The following is a 22,054-nucleotide window of genomic DNA, read 5'->3' on the forward strand; positions in this document are numbered from 1 at the left end:
GATTCTGTCTGCTCCAGTTTTGATCAATTCCATTCTATTTAGACTTCAGAAGCCTGTATGAACGTTGCAGACCCAAATTATTGCTGTTTACAAAATGGATTTGCCTTGCCATACAGTCTCAAATGTGTTTATTCTACTACCCACAAAACGGATATTATAATTGTTAATGGCTACTAGTAAGCTGAATACCACCCTGGCTTCTAAAGTCTGTTGGAGATGAAATTTCCCCACCAGTCATCACAATTTTGCCAAAATACTGTGACCAATGATAAGCCAAATGTTGTTATTCCCTGAGTGGACTGTCCTTAGGTCAGAATTGTACAGTATAGCTGCCACAGAGTGAAATTGTCATTATGGTCTTGTGGGAAGGGAAAACAAAATCTGGTGGGTAAATTGACCCAGTGGGACCCCATCTAGAACTAAAATATAAGTTATAGATAGAGCTGGCCTTTAAGCTTAGCCTAATTGCAATATTTTTCTGCTTACAGATTCATTTAAGTTTTCCAACACAAGGTTATCTTGTTTCTGAAGACTGCTTTGTGTCTTCTTCCCTAAAAGTTCACCGTATCCACAGTCAATTTATCAATGGGAGAAAAACCCTTCAAGAAATGTGTTGATGTAATCACCTGATGCCAACAAGTCATTAATCAGAACAAGAAAGCGTTCATCTGGAACATGGGCATCTGTCAGCAAAAACACAGTGGGCATGTTCTTGGCTCCCGTCCTGATGTACAAATTGGCAAGATCCACCTGTAAAGGGAAAGAGGCAATCATTTATACTTGCTGGAAATGTTGATGTAGGTATAAAAACAAAAGAGTATCAGCTTTGTGCTAGCCTGTCCACCTGCACTGTGGCTCTATACATCATCACTGGCCTCTACACAAGGAAGGAAGATGTCAGACTCATTCAAGTGTTAAAGGGGAAGTAGTCAGTAATCTACAAATATATTACAGCTATGTTTTAGCTATACATGAGTAGTCCATTAAAATACAGTAGCGTTGAGTGTTTTTTTTAATCATTTAGAGATGTGTTTACAGATGGTACTTGTAAAATTCCTTCTCTGTCTTACTCCCTGCTCTGCCCTCCATCACCAAGAATATGAAAACCAATTGTGATTGTGTGTCGCCTGACTCCATAAATTTAGAAACGGATTGCTCTTGCTTACTACATGCTGCACAGCATGATTGCTTTTGGGTTGCTTTTGGGTTGCTTTAAAGGGAAGCTTGATAGTGTAAAAATGTTTCAAATATATTTAAGGCATATTGGTTTTCTAAGAACTTCAAGGGAATCTGTAGTGGTTTCATATACATTGCTTTGATCTTTTACTTATGAAACATTGAAAGTTATTATAAAGTCTTCTATCCAGCCAGCAGGTGGTGTGGTAGTCTGCTTTTTATATAGTTAGCTATTTCATCTGTGCCTTGAGAAGTTTTTCTTGGAGCTCCAATGAACATTCCAGTAGTGGATCATCCCTTATAAGATGGCTAAAACAGAGGTTTCAATCAGACAAAGAAATCAGTGCCTGCTGTGCTGTCTCTTTAGCTAACCCATATTGTTTTAAAAATTCCTTATCATATTTTTATTTAAAAAAACAAAGATTTTACATATATTTCAAATACATCAGAATCTCCCTTTATATCAAGGTCCCTATCAGAACACTCCCCAAATTTGTCCTCATCAAAGCCTCTCTTTACCTACTGTACATGTCCCCATCAGGATCCCCCCCCCCTTACATCAGTGCCCCTATCAGAATCCCCCCTTACAGCAGTGTTCCCCATCAAAGTCCCTTCTTACACCATTATCCCCATTAGAATCTTCCATGACATCCGTGCCCCCCCTCACCAGAATCCCCCTTTACATCAATCCCCTCTTCAGAATCTCAACCTTACATCAGTGTTCCCATCAGAATCCCCCTTATATCAGAGTCCTTATTGGAGTTCCTGTTATAATCACTGTCCCCATTAGAGTTCCCTTTACATCAGTGCCCCCATCGGGTCCCCCTCACCACTGTAATTTGGCTTACAAAGCACAACTGTATTTGATAAGCAAGGTGGGAGCCAGGAGATGGAGCAGGTCTAAACAGAGGAAGTTTCAACCCCCTGTGAATGGGAGGGCAAGTACTTGATCGGTAGCTAGGATGTTGATGGTCCCAGCAACCGAGACAATACAGGTGGAGAGGGTGGTTGATGAATGTCTGCAATACAGACTGCAGGTTGGGGAGATGAAAAAATAAAAAGAAACTTATATGAATCCTGTGCACGAAGTCTGAGGATCGTGGCAAAGCAGATAGAATCTAAGCTTTAAACTACTACACAAAAATTATCTGAGCCTACAGCTAAAAGGTCACTGTAGCTATAGAATAGAATTGTAGAATTTGTTTAATCCATTTTCATAAAAAAAAATAATAAAAAAAGAATAAGTCCTTTCAAAACTATAGCATACTGTAGTTCTATTTATAATACAGATTAATTGTCACAACAGTCACGTAGATTAGTGTCCTTGCCTTAAGGTCTTGTATACCATATCCATTTTTCAGTGTAATCTGAAAAACTTCCAGAGAGCCAATGTATGCAGCTAGTTTAGACAGACTTTGTTTCCCACTTCCGCCCACACCAATCAGCAGTGCATAACCCCGGGGAGCCTCCAAGATGCGACTGATTCGACACCTATAGGAAACATAGCAGCAAAAAAGTACAGATGTACACATTAAATATATTCCATGGTGAAGCGCACACAATGTCCTAGCAAAGGGGTTGGTAGGCGTATCTACATTACTGGCCAGACCCTCCCACTCCATCACCTGTTTACCAAGGTCTAGGTTTATTGGGTTAAACTGAGCAAAGAAAATGAATGTGTACTACACATGTCCAATCTAAGGCTTTGGGTAAATATATAGTTTTTTTTCTTTTCAGGTATATCAGTCCATGACTTACACATGCTGCATGGCATCCTCAAACAAAACCAGATTCATCGCTGCATTCAGCTCATTGTAGCTGTCTAGAGCTTCATCAAGTGTTTTCCTAAGGGTATCCCATCCTTGAACTGGCAGATAAGATGGCTCTCCAACTCCATTGGCAAAATGACAAAATATAAGAGGCTGCTTTAACAAGACAGTGTCTTCTATACCCTAGAATAAAGATACACAAAAAAAGACAGTTCTCTGATTTTGCCAGGTCTATTACTTTAGTCGTTTCAATGACTTGGGAACAGTATGCTGATTTCTAAATGAATGACGTAAATAAAAGCACAGAGAGCAATTTGTTAATCCATAAAAAAGTGTTTAAATATAAAAGCAAAAGGTTCCTTGAATCCTCCCACTGAGTTATTGTATTCTGACAGTGGGGAGACTTCCCCACCATCAAATTACACTGATCAGTGCTGCTGGCTATAGCCAGGGGCACTGGTTGTTCGAGAAAAATTTAATTTTTCCTACACCTTACTTGTAAAATCCTTTTCATTGAGTTCATCACGGGACACAGAGCAGCCATAATAATTACTATCTGGGTTATACACCACCTATAGGTAAATGGACACTGGCAACCAAAAAGACCCCCTCTATATAATCCCTCCCATAGAGGAAGTACATCAGTTTTGTAGCAAGCAATAAACATCCCAGACAAGAGGGGAGGGACCTCTTTGTCCCATGATGTACTCCATGAAAAGGATTTTACAGGTAAGTTGTAGGAAAAATCCAATTTTTTTTATCGTACATCACGGAACACAGAGCAGCCATAATAATTAGTATCTGGAACGTTCCAAACCAATGCACTTGAGGGGAGGGGGGCACTAAATATAAAAAAAATGCCATCAGACCGAAAAGATCTACATAGCTGTCTGCAGCACACTGCGGCCAAATGCAGAATCCTCCCGGGTCCTAACATCCACCTGATAGAATATTGTGAACATATGTACTAAAGACCAAGTAGCAGCCCTGCAAAGCTGAACCATAGAAGCTTGATGTTGAACAGCCCAAGAAGCATCTACTCTTCTGGTAGAGTGTGCCTTTACTGGAAAAGGTGGAACCTTCCCCTTTAAACCATACGCCTAGATAATGACCTTGCGAATTCACTGAGAAATTGTAGACCTAGGTGCTGCCTGCCCTTTCCTGGGCTCTTCTGGCAGCACAAACAAAAAGTCGGTCTTCAGAATCTGAGCCGACATCTTCAAATAGACCTTAAATGCATGTACTACATCGAGAGAATGTAACAACTTTTCCTCTGCTGTTTGAGGATTTGGAAAGAAGGAAGGCAGTATAATGTCCCGATTCAAATGAAAAGCAGGCACCACCTTGGGAAAAAACCCTGGGTGTGGATGTAGAATCACCCTATCTTGATATCTAGATCGAAAATGGCTCCTTGCAAGAAAGAGCCGCTAACTCTGATACTCTTCTAGCTGAAGTTATTACAGCCAAAAAGACTAACTTTCTGGTTAAAAGAACCAGAGAAATATGCCAAATCAGCAGAAAGGCATAGATCAGGGAGAACTGCTCCCAGGGAGTCACCAAAGCATCCATTCTGACTGCGAGCTGATCCCTGCTTCTAGACACAAATTTTTTCAACTTGTTGTTGAACCTGGATGCCAACAGATCCGGGATTCCCAAGCATTGACAAATTAATGCAAAGATTTCAGGATCTAAGGACCATTCCCCTGGAAACATCTGCTGGCGACTCAAAGTCTGCCTGCCAGGTCTCTATTCCTGGAATGAAAACGGCCGACAGGCATGGAACAAATGATTCCACCCAGGATAGGATGTGACCCACCTCCTTCTGGGCTGACTGACTCTTGGTGCCCAGCCGATGGTTGATATAGGCCACAGCCGTGGAATTGTTGGATTGTACCCTGACGGGGCAACCCTGAAGTCTGGGAGTAAAGTACTTTAATGCCCGGCAAACCGCTCGGATTTCTAGGATATTGATGGGGAAGCTCCTTTCTAACTAGGAGCGTTTCCCTTGGACAGTGGTTTTCTCCAGAACTATTCCCCAGCTGGAGAGACTGGTATCTGAAGTCACCACCTTCCAGACTACTGGAAGAAAGGATTTCCCACTCTCCAAATTCCTGTATCAGAATAGAGGTACTCACCGAGGCCGAGATGCCGAGAGCGGTTCGCTGTTGCGACTAAGCGCACTCCGCCCCTCTGGAGGTGATACAGAGGGTGGATGGCACAAAGAGGCACAAGCTACCAGCAGGCAGGGTAGAGCTTGCGTGGAGGTCCTGTAGAGCTGGAGCAGAGACTGATCAGGATCCAGCAGTAAAAGTCCGGAGCAGGCTGAGGGTCAAACACAGGTAAGCAGACAATCCAGGTCACAGGCTGAGGGTCAAGGCACTGGAGATAGGAGACAAGACTAGGTCACAAGCAGAAGGTCAAGGCACAGGAGACTGAAGGTAAATCCGGGTCGCAGGCAGAGGGTCAAACACAGGTAAGCAAAAGCAAAGTCCGTAAAACAAGCCAAGGTCGGGTCCAGGAGAAGAGCAGAGTAGGTCAGGGTCAATCCGGGTCACAGCAGGTAAACGATCACACAGGAAACAGGAACTCAGGTACAGGAAGCTGAAAGACAAACCAGCAATTCCTCTGAGCACTTGCAGCCAGGAAGTCATGTGGAAGTCATGTGGTGCTTGTCATGTGACGACCAGTCTGCAGCTGAAGGTTTCTCTGACAGTGCCCCCCCCCCCAGGGGCGGCCTCTGGACGCCCAAACTGGACATCAACTCCGGGTGATTCACATGAAAAGCTCGGATCAAGCGAGGGGCGTGTATGTTTCTTGAGGGTTCCCAAGAGTTGTTTTCAGGTGGGTACCCCTTCCACTTGATTAGGTATTGGAGAAGTCTACCCCTCTTCCTGCAGTTCAGTATGGCTTCAACCTCAAATTCATTTTCTCCATCCACCTGGACCGGTGGAGGAGGCGGCTCCTCTCTTCCCGGGAAGGGGCTAGGAATCACTGGTTTCAGTAAGGATGCATGAAAGACAGAATGAATCCTGTAAGAGCTGGGTAAGGCCAATTCAAAGGCCACAGGGTTAACCATCCTCTTGATTTTGAACGGCCCTATGAACTTTGGGCCCAACTTCCGTGAGGGAAAAGGTAATTTGAGGTTAGCTGAAGATAACCAAACTTCCTCACCGACCTTGAAAACTGGGTTCTCCTTCCTTCCCCTGTTGTAGTACTTCTTATAGTCATCCTGGGCCTTTTGCATGGTTTCCTGAATCCTTTGAAAGTTCTGTTGGATGGAGGCTATGCGATCTTGGACAGCAGGAACAGATAATTCAGGGGTAGCGTTTGGAAGGAAAGAAGGGTGAAACCCAAAGTTAGACCAGAAGGGCGTTTGGTTGGTGGCTGAATGAACTGAATTATTATACGCGAACTCCGCGTAGGGTAGCAGAGAGGACCAGTCATCCTGGGAGCCAGAAGAGAAACAGCGGAGATACTGCTCCAGAGTTTGGTTCGTTCTCTCTGTCTGGCCATTGCTTTGAGGGTGATACGCAGAGGAGAGACAGACCTTTATTTGTAGTGCTTTACAAAGTTCTTTCCAAAATTTGGAGGTGAACTGAACCCCTCTGTCAGAAACAACACTGTCGGGTACTCCATGTAGCCTTATTATTTCTTTGATAAAAATGTTAGCTGTCTCCAAAGCAGAGGGGGTGCCCACCATGGGCAAGAAGTGTGCCATTTTGGAAAGGCGGTCGACAACAACCAGAATGGAGGTGAAACCTTCCGAGGGAGGAAGATCAACAATGAAGTCCATAGAAACTTCAGCCCATGGGCGTTCTGGAATGGGTAAAGGTCTAAGTAATCCCCAAGATTTTGTGTTAGCCACTTTACTGCGCTGGCAAGAAATACAAGAGAGGACATACTTTTTACAGTCCTGCCTCCAACCAGGCCACCAAAAAGAACAGGCAACCAATTCCAAAGTCTTTTGAGTCCCAAAGTGACCAGCCAGTTTATGGTCATGAAGCAACTTTAACGTCATGGGTCTAGCCTCCGGTGGGACAAAAATTCTTCCTTGGGACCAGAACAAGTCATCTCGTTTCTCCAAGGAGGATATTTCTGGGTCAGTACAATGGCTGGATGCCCACTTGATGGTGGTCATAAGATCAGTGTCTGTGAGCAGAAGGAAGTTTTGTGGAGATAAGATGGTGCTAGGTTCCGTTGACTGGGGAGATTCAGGGAACATCCGGGAGAGTGCGTCTGCTTTCCCATTCTTAAGGCCAGGTCTATAAGAGATATGAAAGTTGAACCTAGAAAAGAAGAGGGCCCACCGGGCTTGCCTGGGTCTTAAGCGTTTGGCTGTCCTGAGGTATTCTAGGTTTTTATGATCGGTGAAGATCATGATGGAATGGGAAGCACCCTCCAACAGATATCTCCACTCTTCCAGAGCGAACTTGATGGCCAACAGCTCCCGGTCTCCCACATCATAATTCCTTTCCGGGGAACTTAGTTTCTGAGATGCGAAAGCTACAGGATGGAGGAGAGCCTTGGGGCCCTGTCTCTGGGAGAGGATGGCTCCAGTGGCGGTTTCCGAGGCGTCTACCTCCAACACAAATGGCAGGGCTGGATCCGGATGCCGTAGGATTGGTGCAGAGGTGAACAGGGCTTTGAGCTTGGTAAAAGCTTCCTGGGCCTCTTGGGACCACTGAAAACGACTGTGTTGGCGGGTTAGTTGGGTGATGGGTGCAACAATGGATGAGAAGCCAACGATAAACCTCCGGTAAAAATTAGCGAATCCGATAAACCGCTGTACCCCCTTTTTGTCTACTGGAGCCGGCCACTCCTGAATTGCCTTGACCTTCTGTGGATCCATTGTGACCCCGTTGGTAGAAATGATAAAGCCTAGGAATTGCACAACAGATTTTTCGAATTCGCATTTCTCTGCTTTAAGGTACAATTTGTGTCTCCTGAGAATTGCAAGGACTGTCTTTACATGAACCCGGTGTAGCTCAATGGTGGCAGAAAAAATAAGAATGTCGTCCAGGTAAACAACTAGGAAATTGTCCAGATATTCTCGAAAAATGTCGTTTACCAGGTGCTGAAATGTGGCCGGGGCGTTACACAACCCAAAGGGCATTACCAAATATTCATAATGTCCAAACCTGGACCTGAAGGCAGTCTTCCATTCGTCTCCAGGCCTGATTCGGATGAGGTTATAGGCACCTCGCAGATCCAACTTGGAGAAAATTCGGGCAGACCGGAAACGCTGAAACAACTCTGGGATAAGTGGAAGAGAATAGCGATTTTTTATCGTTATTTTGTTCAGTTCTCTATAGTCTATGCATGGTCTTAGGGAACCATCTTTCTTTTCCACAAAGAAGATGCCGGCTCCGGCCGGTGAAGATGATGGACGAATGAAACCCTTATCCAAGTTCTCATCAATATACGTTTTAAGAGCCGCTAGTTCAGTCTCTGATAGAGGAAAGATGCGGCCAAAGGGTATTTCAGAACCAGGTAGCAAATCAATGGGGCAGTCGTAAGACCGATGAGGTGGTAGGCAATCAGCTTTTTGTTTATCGAAGACATCTCTAAATTCAAGATATACCGGAGGGACATGCTGGAGATTGTCAGGTGTAGGTGCTACGGTTAAACAGGCGGCTGGACCTGGAGGAAGGCAATGCTGGGAACAGTAGGGAGAGGAGAAGGAGACTTTCTTCTTGTTCCAATTGATGTCAGGTTCATGTGCCTGTAGCCAGGGGAGCCCCAAAATGATGGGGAACATGGGGGAGAAGATGATGTCAAAGCTTAGAAGCTCCTGGTGGCCGGAGTCCGTGGTGACAAGGATGGGCCTTGTCTGTTGTGTGACAAATCCAGAGCGAGGGAGAGACCCATCAGCCAGGTAGACTTGGAGGCCTTGTTCTTTTGTTTGCAGTGGAATGTGTAGTTTTTGGGCCAGTGAAGTGTCTAGAAAACAACTACAGGCTCCGGAATCAATAATTGCTGGTAGATGAACTTCCTTTTCCATTAGCTGTAAGGAGACAGAGAGGGTGACATAAGTCTGGGATAAACCAGGGTTCTGAAAGTTCATGAAAAACTGCGAGCGTGACTTACTGGGTCTCACGGGGCAGGTACGCAGAAAATGTCCAGTTCCCCCACAGTACAGACAGAGATTGGCCTGTCGCCGTCGTTGCTTCTCTTCAGGGGTAAGAGGAGCACGGACCAATCCAAGCTGCATGGGCTCAGCCTCTGGAGCAGAGGTGACAGGAGTCACTGGAAAGGATGGGTGAACGGGAGAAGGTTTAGGGAGCATCCAACTAGGTCGAGGACCCTGGGAGCGCTCAGAGCGCCGCTCGCGCATGCGCCTGTCTAGCTTGGTAGCGGATTGGATTAAATCCTCCAAAGTGGCAGGGGTTTCAATCCTGGCCAACTCATCTTTCAAAGCTTCTGACAGCCCCTGGCGGTACTGGTATTTAAGAGCGGGTTCGTTCCACCCTGTGTCAGCTGACCATTTTCGAAAGTCAGCAGTGTAGTCCTCCACTGGTCTCTTTCCTTGAGACAGGGAGTGTAGCACGGCTTCTGCAGTAGCGGTGCGTTGGGGGTCGTCATATAGTTGAGACATACTTTCAAAGAAAAGGTCCAAAGAATTCAGAAGAGAGCTCCTCTGTTCCATCAGGCTGTGGGCCCAGGCCTGCGGCTCTTCGGTCAACAGGGAGATGACAAATCCCACCTTAACTACTTCGGATGAAAAAGTCCTGGGCTGAAGGGCTAAGTACAAGGAGCATGCATTTTTGAAGGCCCGGAACTTTTTGCGATCGCCTGAAAAACGCTCCGGTGTGGGAATCCTGGGCTCAGGGGTAGCCATGATCATTGTGGGGCTTGATGCAACTTGAGAAGAGGAGGCTCCGCTGGTGGGCGCAGGGGCTGCGGCTGTTGATGCAGGTGACCCTGAAAGTTGCTGGAGACGACCGTCAATCTGGGCATAGCCTTCCTGCAGTTTCTGGACTGCATCAGTGAGGGTTGTGACCTGCTGGCACAGGATCTCAAGAGGAGAACGCGCTCTGTCGGCCTCTGACATGGCTGGTTTGTACTATCAGAATAGAGGTACTCACCGAGGCCGAGATGCCGAGAGCGGTTCGCTGTTGCGACTAAGCGCACTCCGCCCCTCTGGAGGTGATACAGAGGGTGGATGGCACAAAGAGGCACAAGCTACCAGCAGGCAGGGTAGAGCTTGCGTGGAGGTCCTGTAGAGCTGGAGCAGAGACTGATCAGGATCCAGCAGTAAAAGTCCGGAGCAGGCTGAGGGTCAAACACAGGTAAGCAGACAATCCAGGTCACAGGCTGAGGGTCAAGGCACTGGAGATAGGAGACAAGACTAGGTCACAAGCAGAAGGTCAAGGCACAGGAGACTGAAGGTAAATCCGGGTCGCAGGCAGAGGGTCAAACACAGGTAAGCAAAAGCAAAGTCCGTAAAACAAGCCAAGGTCGGGTCCAGGAGAAGAGCAGAGTAGGTCAGGGTCAATCCGGGTCACAGCAGGTAAACGATCACACAGGAAACAGGAACTCAGGTACAGGAAGCTGAAAGACAAACCAGCAATTCCTCTGAGCACTTGCTCAGCTTTTATAGGCAGCCAGGAAGTCATGTGGAAGTCATGTGGTGCTTGTCATGTGACGACCAGTCTGCAGCTGAAGGTTTCTCTGACATCCTGGCTACGAATTACCAACTTAGACTCTTATGTACCCTCGGTACTAGAGACATGCGGCAATCTAGGGTATGACTCTTTTTGCTCCAGGCTGACAGAATGTTGTTCTGTAAAGGTCTGGCATGGAATTGGGCATAAGGAACTGCTTAGAAATGAGGACACCATCTTCCCTAGCAACCTCATACAAAGATGTACAGAAGGATACTTTTTCCCTCTTACGATCTGAACCAGATCCTTCAGGGCTACGACCTTTCTTGGGGGCAAAAACCCATTTGCCTGGACTGTGTTCACAAGGAAACCCAGATACTCTAGACTCTGAACCGGCTGCAACGTTGACTTTGCCAAATTCAGAATCCAACACAGACGTTCTAAGAACTGAACTGCCCAGAACACATTCTGACTTAGAGTAGAAGCCAACCAGTCTATAAGTAATAGATAGTCCAGGTATCCTACCATTGCTTTCTCTTGAGACCTTAGAATAGCCAATACTGGAGCTAGGGTTTTTGCGAAACAAAGGTTTTGAGTAAAAGGCCCTGAATTTCTCGTCTTCCAGGAACTTCTGTAATCACTGCTTGAGACCTCAGATTGTTCAGAGCGAGAAAGAAGGATCTTCTTTTTAGAGGATCTGCAGGTATGTTTGACCTTACACACAGAGGATGAGGAAACACCCGAAATTCTGGTTTGTACCCCTGCAAGACTGTGGCAATAACCCAGTTGTCCTGAATCATTTCTACCCAGGCTTCCAAGAACTGTAGCAGCTTCCCCCCACCCGACTGAGTGGGGGGCATTCCTTCATAAGGTAGATTTAGAGCTAAGCTTGGTAGGCCTCTGGGTCCAGGGTTTCTTCTGCCCTTGACCTGAAGGCTTGGCTCTAGATCCAGATGGCTGAGGCCTGGGATTAGAAGTACTGGGAATCTGAGTTAGACACCTTAAAAGAAGGATGTTTACTTCTCCTCTTAACTGGTAGAAGCGCACTCTTCCCCCCCAAAATCTTTTGGATATATTTGTTCAGATTATAACCAAATAGGCGCTCCCCATGAAAGGGAAAGCAAGCTAGCAATTTTTTACACAGTAATTCCACAGACCAACTTTTTAGCCACAGGATTCTGATATGGACAGAACAGCAAACCGTGACATTTGCTGTATGGAATCCTTAAGAGCATTTACTGCAAAACACATAAGGTAAATATGCTAAATCTTCAGCAGACTCTCCCTGAGAAGGAACGCTCCTGGACACTGGTTTAATACAGTCTTTCAAAAATTGACAACCTCCTATAGCCGCCACTGAGGGTTGTATTGCAGACCCTGCTAATGCAAAGGAAGCTTTTAGTAAAGATTCCAATTTCTTATCAGCTGGATCTTTAAAAAGCTGGGCATTATCTACAGGACAGGTTAAATTTCTGTTTACAGAAGAAATAGCAGCATCCACTGTAGACATACTCCATTTTCTTGTGAATTTTTCCTCCATAGTATACATCAAAGAAAACCTTTTGGGAGGAATAAAAATCCTATCAGGATGATCCCAATCAGCATATACTATCTGCTCTAAAAGCGGATGGAAGGGAAAAGCCTGAGGGTTTTGAGGAGGGCGTAACGAGGCAAAAGAGACTTCAGAAATTTAAATCCAGACTGGACCATTTCAGTGAGAGACTGAATTAACAATCTCTGGGATTCAGAGGCTGAGAATGGTTCCTCATACCCTGACTCCCCAGAAGTGGAATTCTCTGCTTGGCCTTCTTCTAAGCCATTTACAGCTACTTCTTCCAAATCCTCCCCAATCCTGAACTAAAACGGGGGGGGGGGGAGGCTCAGGTGAGGGGGATCTATCACATTTCCTCCCTCCTTGTGACACTGAAGCAATCATGCCAGAAATTTTTCCCTCAAGGCCAGCTAAAGCTGATGCCAAATCATCCTTAGTGACAGAAGCACTACTATGCCTGACAACAGTAAAGGCTCAGATTGGCCAGTCGCCTCTGTCCTCTCAGAGGAGGTTAACACAGAGGATACACGGCTAGGATCTTCCAATCCTGACGGCGGCACACTAGTGTACTCAAAGCTTGTGCCCAGCTGTAACAGCTTATCACACACAGCACAGTTATCCCAAAGTAACAGAACTGGTGAGTGCCTGTAAACATCCACCCACAGTGACTCACGCACCCAGCTGCAACTGCTTTGTGTCCTATCCAGCTTCTGACAGAAGCTCACAATCCTGGGAACACTCCTCAAATGCCTCGCATGTGGGGCATGCTACATGCACGCCAACATGTCACGGACACCCCCCCTTCCACCTCTACGTGCACGCTCGTGTATGTAAATAGGCTGAACCTGCGTGCGCGATCTCCAGCCATAGGGATAGTCACCAAAGGTGCTCCCTGAACCTGAGCCCTGGAGAGTAAGCGGATGCGCGGGCAGGATGTACAAAGTCCCGCTGCCCGCCAAGCATTGGGGGTACGTATGCCACAGCTGAATACACATACAGCCTCTAGTGGAGACATAAAACATGGCATCTGGTATCTGTTAAATTAGAAGGTAACACTGCATCATAATTAAAATGAACTTACCACTGCCGCCGCCGCAGGATTCTGGAATCCAATCTTCACCCATCATGACAGGTTCTGTCACTTGTCGACCTTCAAGGGCCGGGTTCCCCTATCTATTGGGGCCACTCCCTTGGACCTGTAGGGCATCCTGCCAGAATGTCTTTGGAGTTAGTCTTACCAAGGGTCTGGATCCCACAGTTCAGTGCCCAAGAGGGTCGCATTAAAGGCAATACCTCATTTCCCTTTACCGAGGCTAAGGTAGCACCTTTTTAGTCTTCCAGTTTCAGATGGATCGGACTGCCAATCCAGAGATCTTAACCGGGACTGTAGCATGATCTTTTTTCTTCTTCTTTAAAAATATCGAGAGCTTCTCCAACCATGACCATCACCTCTAAGACACTGGCGAAAACCTGAGGTACTTCCTGTATGGGAGGGGTTATACAGAAGGGGACTTCCTGTCTTTTTGGTTGCCAGTGTCAAAATTACCTATAGGTGGCATATAACCCAGATAGTAATTATTATGGCTGCTCTGTGTCCCGTGATGTACGATAAAGAAAACCCAACAAGCTGGTTGTACAGAAGTTGATCAGTAAATCTACTTCTATATAACCAGACTACCTATACCCTATATCCCTGCTGAACCGGTCGAATTTCGATCCAGTATGGTCACCTTTAGTCATTCCGCTGTGTATATCTGTAATCGGCTCTTCTATCATTCTGGACTATTTCAAATATGGCAGAAAATCGTCCTTCAAAATGCTTGCCATACATTGGTTTCATGTTTGTAAATATGAAATGCGTGTATGTATATATATATATATATATAAATACACACACACAGTATATATACACACACATACACACACAGTATATATATATATATATATATATATATATATATATATATATATATATATATATACACACACACATACACACACAGTATATATAGATATATATATCTATATATATATATACACACATATATATATATATATATATATATATATATGGTCTGTATTTACGCACTGGAGTTACACTGTCCCGACAACACACTTATTGCAGGCAGTGTACACAGAGAAAAAAAAAAGAGAAACTATTTTTTCTCAGGGGAGACCTTCTACCAATCCACTACTTCCTAGCATGTTTTTCCTCTCCCATTATGAAAAATGGCATGGAAACAATGTCTTTACCTCAAAGTATTTTCTGGCTGTATCTTGAAGTAGCTTCCTAAAGAAATTTGAGTCTTTCTCTTCTATAAGTTTATCTCCATATACCCGTGAAGACTCATGAAGCCACAGTTGAATTAGATCATTTGGTTGTTTTAAACAATCTGGAGTAGCAAACAAAATTCCCTGGAGAAAAGGAAAATTTAAATTACATATTCAGAAACATTTCACTGTAGCATTATATCAGATCCCATATAAATTCATTATCTATGTATATTTACACTACATTACAGACTAACCAGAGCCTACAAAACTTCCTGACCCCTTGATTGGCAAAATGTGAGTCTATGGTTCCTAGGTCAGCTGTCTGACTAGGGCTCCCTTAAGTTAACGCAAATTTAATTTCCCATGGCAAAGGGTTTCTTTAATAAGAATCTCAATCTTAATTGTGCCATTAACATGCACTTTCCCTGCGGCCAAAGTCTAGTGTCAATATTCCCTGTATGGTTCAGCACTGCAGAATGCAGAGTCTTTTTGAAACACTTGAAGGTCAAGAATTATTACACTGGAGGACACTGAGTAAATACATTGTCTTAGGTTGCCCTGGAGTATATCAGTATTAAATCAGAAAGCTCTGTACAGTATTACTTACTATAACAAGGCTTGTATACCCATCGTGGCTGGCTTGCCAAATATAATAACATTTTAGATATCATGCTAAGTGTCCTAGAAAATATCCAATACAGTAGTCTATTGCCCTGTGTGTTGACTATCAGTTCCCAATCTTTGGTCTTGTTGAACTATTTTCTTTTTTTATTAAAATAACTCCCTCTCTGTGTAATGCTGTACTTTTGTATTGCCAGCTAAAAAGTGAATGCCCCACCCACTAGAGGTTTACTAACCCATGAGTAGGACTAGTTGGTGTTATCAGCACAGGACTGGTGGTTCTGATTAGCACGTGAAGCATTACAAGGAAAAAAAAGAACAAAAAAAAAAACCTTTGGACTTAAGTTGCTATTAGACTTTTGCTGCCTTTGCCAATCTCTTCTGAAATGTCTGGTTAGCTGTCATCCTGATTTAATGGCTTCACCAGTTTCTGAACCACTAATCAACACCAATTATTCAGACTGCAAATTTTATGTTAAAATATCATGATTATTATATTTTTTTCATATTGTTACTTGTACTGGGATGTATAACATACCTGGAAAATGTTGGCAATGTCCCGCAGATTAAAAATATAATGAAATTTGATTGCAGTAGGCAGGAAATTCTGTACCATTTTTTGGTTAAGCCACATTGCAGCCTGTATGACAGTAGGCCCGGTGCGGAGGATGGAAGGGTGAAATGTGTGTTGCTGGAAGTGGAAGCTAAGTATCTTGGCAAAGATGGCTTCCAGTGCATCATTTGAAGGGAAATTTACAGCAAATACTGTGAAATGTCTCTAATCAGGTAAAATAAATCAAACATATTGCTTGTTTTAGTATATAAATACAAAGTCAATGTACATTCCAATGTTTTAAATGTAGAAACCTAGATTGCTCAAATGAAGCTTTATAAGACACAATAGGCTCAATTCTAAAAGTTGTAACACAAAGAAAAGGATGATACATTTTAGCTAAGTAACTGTAATTTTCGAATTTCATCAGACTTGGGCTGAAATCAACAATCAAATTTTTTAGTGTTGTAAATCAAGCTTACAGCGCATTGGCCTTTCTAGTTAAAGGATGCAACCCACCACATTTTCTACTATTTACAACTCTTCACTTGTGGGCCAAGATCTGCTTCCCTCCCATATACCAGATAGTGGAAAAGGGACATCAAGGAGAAATTGAAACAAATGTGGTAAACCCAGGCCACTCTCCGGTATATCCAGATGTGCTGTTATAAATACTTTAACTTTTAGAGCACACAATGGCATGGCACAATGGATCCACCCTAGAACCTTCAACCCCATCACTAGTTTTATTAACAACAGCAGTTTAAAGTTTTATTTATTTTTTAGACCTGATTTTAATTTAATAATAAGGCTACCTATAGACATTTGATAGCAGTCTGAAGAAACAGCCGATTTGATGCCATCAGGTACTGCACTCTGCACTTTAGAATTAAACAAACCTAGCTTATTCAGTATACTTGACAGTGCAAAAATCATTAGGTGAAGTGCAAAGTGCTTATCAGTCGGTAAAAAAAATCCAGTTAAGAGATGACCCCTAAATGATAGATTGATGAACTGAGCAAGAGACCGTATTGTACTCACAGTCTTACTAAAAGATCCCATATACAGCATTTTTACTATAAAGTAACAGAGTAAGACATGATGAATGCAGGTTTCAACTGGCAATGTAATCAGCTAAAACAACACAAAGCAACTGTAGTTATCCGTGGCTGAAATGAAAATGTAACCAAAACGGACAATGTGAAAACTATATATACAGGTGTAAATTGGTAGGTTTTAAAAAAATGCAGTTTTACCTGCAGTCTTTGGTTAATGGTAAAGCTTCCAGCAGTTGGATTCATACACGCCACATACTGGCAATTGTGAACTTCTTTTAGAGTCATCTTCTGCCGTTCATACCTACAACAATAGATTAAAAGTGCCTTTATTCCATAACAAAATAACACTGGTCATTTATTTTGTGTTTATTATGTTATGAGATCATGTGAGCTTGTTACCAGTGTCCATAGTCAATGTGCTGTCTGATCAGGGCATGTGGTTGGACGGTTCCATACTTGTCAACCTCAGGCATGTTCATGTCATCAATAAAATATACCAATTTTTTGTTTCCTATTGGGCCATAGTTACGTCCCGATTTCTTCTCCAAGGACTTCTCCAGAATCCCTGATGGAAGCAAAAAGAGTAAGCTAGATACTTGTAAATTAAAGGAGTTCTAAAGTTTAAATCTTCCTAAGGCTTCACTGTGTAGCCAGCAGAAAAGTTCCCCCCTCCTTGTTTTGCTAAAATTGGGATTTACAATTCCAACTTCATTTTAACATGGAAGTAAATTAATTGTTTTTTTTTTTTTAAATGTAAAATGTATTGCTAAAATGAATCAATCATCTGAAGAGAATAAATGAAATACTGTTCTTAGATGCGCTATGCGCACAAGTCACTTTTGTTATTATTTTTACCATTTTGAGGAAACAATCTCCAAACAGTACAGAGGGGGGACCAAAAATGTTTGTTTAGGCTTGCAGTGCAATTAAAAAATTAAACACTGTTAATTTTAACTAAGTGTTTATGGTAATTTAAAATGAAAAGAAGGAGGAAAACATTTTTTTAAACGTGGAGAGGTGATTTTTTTCACAGTATTTCAGTGTTTTTTCTGTATGTAGTAGATGGGTTTGCCCAGACTAAGGTGAGATTTAAGTGTAATGATTAGCCTAAGAGTTAGATTAAGAATGAGGTTCACAAAAGATCGTAAGGTGTCACTTGATTTCTACTCCAAGAACTGGCTTCTCAGTGGTAGAATCCAATGTACCATTTTTAATGCAAGTGTTACGACTTTCTAAGATATTGGCAAGCTTAGATATGATCTGTATCAGAATATATGCTACCCAGAATCCATTAATAACTAGTTTATTGTGTGTGTTAGTTTGTCCTGCTAGGACAAGGGAAATGTCCCTGATCTTTGCCGACGCCAAGAAAAACCAAGAACCACAGGTTGACAAAATACATTGGAGCACAATGATGATTACGCCTAAACGGCGCTGCAGTCACTAGCATTACTACTGGGTATTCAAAAGAATACATGACATACAGTGAATGCCATTGTATGTCAGATACTATTTTATACTGTTACCAATCTTTCAGGCAAAGAAATCGCTGGTAACAAATCTAAACATTGTGTTAAAAAGATTGTTTAATATTTTGATCTAATGTTTGTGTGAGAATATGAAAGAGATTGGTTTTATATACAACGTAAATCATTCTATGTATCATTGGTAATTATATATGTACATGGGGGGGGGGGGGGGGGCTTTTTTGCTCATTAAATGCTCAAATGCTGCTTCTTGTTTTGACTGCTACGCAATGGTTGTGCATTACAGCTCCTTCTCACAATGCAGATCTATAAGTCAGCTGACCAACAGAAAACAATGCACTCCCTTATTGTAACTTAAACACAACCTTTATTCAGAATAATTGCTCATTATAAACACTACTTTCTCTTGCTTGCTTACTTTGCAGCGCAGCTGATGTGGTATAGTAGTTGAATGGAACTTTAGATATCATGTAACTGTCAGCCAGGAAGGCCAATCTGTCATTCAGGAACACTGTCTTGCCCACTCCTGCACCTCCCACTAACATAACTGGCTTGGCTTTCTGTATCAGCAGGTCAGTAAAGTATCCCAGACACGTGGTTTCAGAGGTATGGACAAAAACAGCCTGCAGTGATGAAAACACAGCAATATGTCACAACAGTATTGGTTTCTTGAGCTCAAGATGGTAAAACTAAAGTTAAAAAATGTATTATAAACAAACATAAGCTTGGTTATCAAAAGTAATAACACAAGAATACCTGATTGCTTATAAAAAAAAACTAAAGACATCACTGTGTAATCAATACATATAGTAAAGAGGAGGTCAGTGTTAATGAAGCACAACTTCCTCCTGGAAGCATTCAGGCTTCACTCATACCAAAGATCCCTATTTCCTTTTTAACATATGGGAATGTACATCCAAAGTTCTAGCAATAGTTGCTTATAGAGCGGTTTACAAAGCAGTGTCAGCAATGAGATGCCTTCTATGCAGTATTGAACTACGGCATACAGCAAATTTAGAGTGCTTTACATTGAATGCAGCATCTGGCTTCCTATACAATGTACTGCCGAGACAATACTAGAAAACAATGGGTCAGTTTGGGCTGAAGATGTAAGTGGGCCTTTAGGTGCATGCACAGTTATAATAAATAAAAGCAAGGATAATGTATGGAACAGAAAACACCAGCTATTTCATTTAAACTTTAAACTTTTTAGGATTAAATGGAGAACTCAATACCACACAGACTTTTTTTTTTAATTTAGAAAGTTTTTCGTACAAAAGCCCAGGTAAATCTACTTGATTTATTAAGCTGGAGCAAATAAAATTAAAAAAATATAGTCTGCTTCTTTCACAGTATAGGTATAGTAAATGCAACCAATCCCAGGGAAACCTAACACATCTACTGTGGCCTTGCCTCAAATGCAAACGATATTGGTCTGAGTTTATTAGGTTATCAATTCTGTAATAAGGTTCTCTCTTGTAGTCTCCAGATCACGTTTTCGCTTTTCATAAAATTCTTAAAGTTCAATGGATTTTAACCCCCTACCCTTGGAAATGTGGATTGGCTTCAGGAATTGAATAAGTGTATGGCATATGAAAAGAAAACATATCTCTTATATAACAAGAGTAATAATAATCTCTTATATTACATAATGCAATGCGCAAATTCTATCATATTTGGAAATGCCAGTTGGGCACTACATATCTGGATGCCTTGTAATTTGTACGTAATGGGCACATTTTCCTGTACCTGCTTATATTGACTGGTTTGTGTAGGGTGCTATGTCTGTTTTATGATCACATGCTCCATCTTGTATTAGCTTGGTTTGGCACTGTGCCTGACGAAATTTACGTTTTTTTTTTTGTCCTGGTGGACACGTTGTGTTTTTATGTGTATGTATCGCACATACAATTTCCAAAGAAAAACGGATATAGCCCACGGAAAATAATCGAATGCTAGTTTTAATTCCACAATATGAAATTATTTGCTACCTACCTGTAGAGGCATATCTGGATCCATGTTAAATTTTAGGACTCTTTCACTCCATGGGATAAACTTTCTAGTTTTGTTATCCAGATAATAGTCAAAAACTGTTCCTTGCCCTGGAAATTTCACAGCTTTCATTTCTTTGATCCACCAAAAGCTGAATTCAGTTCTGTAATCTATTAGCTTTAAAACAGAAAGCACTTACATTAAGATTATTATTATTTTTTTTCCCCCACAAAAACTATAAATACAATCTCATATGCAGCCGCATGCTTCCCACAATCTTGGACAGCTGAAGTCCTAGGCACCAGCTGCATTACACCTGAGCCAGAGTCTATGGCACCAACCCCAGGATAAAATCTCCTGCCTTATTGTAAGCTTCATTTTCCATAATGTGCTATCCTTAGATTTCAAATAAAGCAGAACTATTACATAATAATTCGTCTCAATTTGGATGGATTAAGTGGAAGGTCTTTCACACAGCAAAGTATTATATGACTTTAATTTCACCTAGTGGACTGCATTCTTTGTTGTTTTGTTGCCCCCTCTGTTACTGAATACATGCTCTTTGGCAGATTTTTGGTTTGTGTTATATATTTAAAGGTGGTTTACTAGATGAAGAACCAAAGACTTGTTGCATGGGAATGAATGTCTCAGTCTTATCAAGCATGTGCATAATCTGTGTTTATTATAGATTTCAATCAACATGAAAAGAAATACAAAAAAAAAAAATCCCCACTTAGTCATTAATTCTGCAAGTGCTTTACCAACCTGGGTATGTATAAAACGTTTAAACATAATACTTGGAACGGAGTAGTACAGGGTTGTGTTTTTACGCTACTGCTGGAAATAAGGTAGTATGATGCAATATGAACTAGAAGAAGTACATTTGTAGAAAAATGGTGGGAGAAGTGCATGGTATAACGGTTACCTGGACTCTAAAGGCCCATTCACACTATGTGTTATGTTAAGGCACCTGCAATAATACAACACCTGGTTGTATTAACATGCTAAATGAAGGTATATGTAACCCCCAATAATGATTTTTTCTTATTTGCTCTCTTGGCCTGGGAAATGTATCCTTGAAAGTGTTTTGTTATATCTGTTTAATGCATGCAAAAAAATATCTGTTGATCCTTCCAGAAATCTTGTAAGTTGATTTCCTGTGCTCTCTACCCCTGCTGCACCATCAATTAGCAGTTATTTGTATTCTGCAATCTGATTTTATAGAAATGAGGAGAGGGGAGATGTTTGGTAGTCCTATCACACTTCCTGCACTAGGTTGACAGGGCTGCTCCTCCAAAGATATAGTAAGGTGAGTGAGCATTGTCACCCTAGGAACTTAAGCAAATGTTCTGTGGGTTGTGGTAAGCTGTAAAAGAGTGCCATAAAAATTCTATTGTAAGCATATAAATGGCCAGACTCACAAATTCAAAGTGCACTGCAGATGAATAAACTGGCTTGTCAAGTTGGCAGTATGACTGCTCCATTTCCTTTGTGCAGGTGCAGCCTGAATGGAAGGACGTACCAAAGTGGACTGATTGCTGCAGTGGTGCCACTGCAGTTTTTTATGGAACCTACAGGGCCTGGGCACCTGAGGTCTGACAGGTGGCAGCGGGAGCAAAAGCGGCCGGAACCCACTGCTGGTACTTGCTGCCATAGACATTTTTGCGTGGCAGTAATCTGTAGTAGTGTTCTTGGGGCAGGTCAATGTGAATAGGCTGCAAGCGCACTTGTTTTTTTTTTTTTTAACACATCGTTGCCCACTGGGGTTAATGTGCTAATGTGCATTGATTCGACATGCGGTGCAATTTGAATGGATCCTAAAAGTCAGTTGCTAGAAAATAAAGAGAATATTTAACATATTTAACATGACTGATGCTGAGTGGGCTAGCAAGACACTCTCTCAATCTCTCCAGCCTTCTAATGGTGTAGAAGTAAATAAAAAACAAATTGGTTGGTTGCCAATGCTGG

General features: G+C 42.4%; 1 protein-coding gene across 1 annotated transcript in view; it reads right to left on the reverse strand.

The window, feature by feature from the left end:
• The window catches only part of DNAH11 (dynein axonemal heavy chain 11), a 420,238-nt gene that overhangs the window by 167,556 nt on the left and 230,628 nt on the right, over positions 1 to 22,054 (reverse strand). The window contains exons 46-54 of the mRNA XM_082257534.1: positions 20,090 to 20,263; positions 18,513 to 18,717; positions 17,007 to 17,172; positions 16,806 to 16,908; positions 15,535 to 15,774; positions 14,355 to 14,516; positions 2,935 to 3,128; positions 2,505 to 2,667; positions 627 to 750 (exon numbers count right to left, since the gene is read on the reverse strand). Of these exons, the coding sequence (XP_082113660.1) occupies positions 627 to 750; positions 2,505 to 2,667; positions 2,935 to 3,128; positions 14,355 to 14,516; positions 15,535 to 15,774; positions 16,806 to 16,908; positions 17,007 to 17,172; positions 18,513 to 18,717; positions 20,090 to 20,263 (1,531 nt within the window). The remainder of the gene's footprint in view (positions 1 to 626; positions 751 to 2,504; positions 2,668 to 2,934; positions 3,129 to 14,354; positions 14,517 to 15,534; positions 15,775 to 16,805; positions 16,909 to 17,006; positions 17,173 to 18,512; positions 18,718 to 20,089; positions 20,264 to 22,054) is intronic.

The sequence above is a fragment of the Pelophylax lessonae genome, assembly GCF_965119305.1.
Source record: "Pelophylax lessonae genome assembly, chromosome: 5".
NCBI lineage: Eukaryota > Metazoa > Chordata > Amphibia > Anura > Ranidae > Pelophylax > Pelophylax lessonae.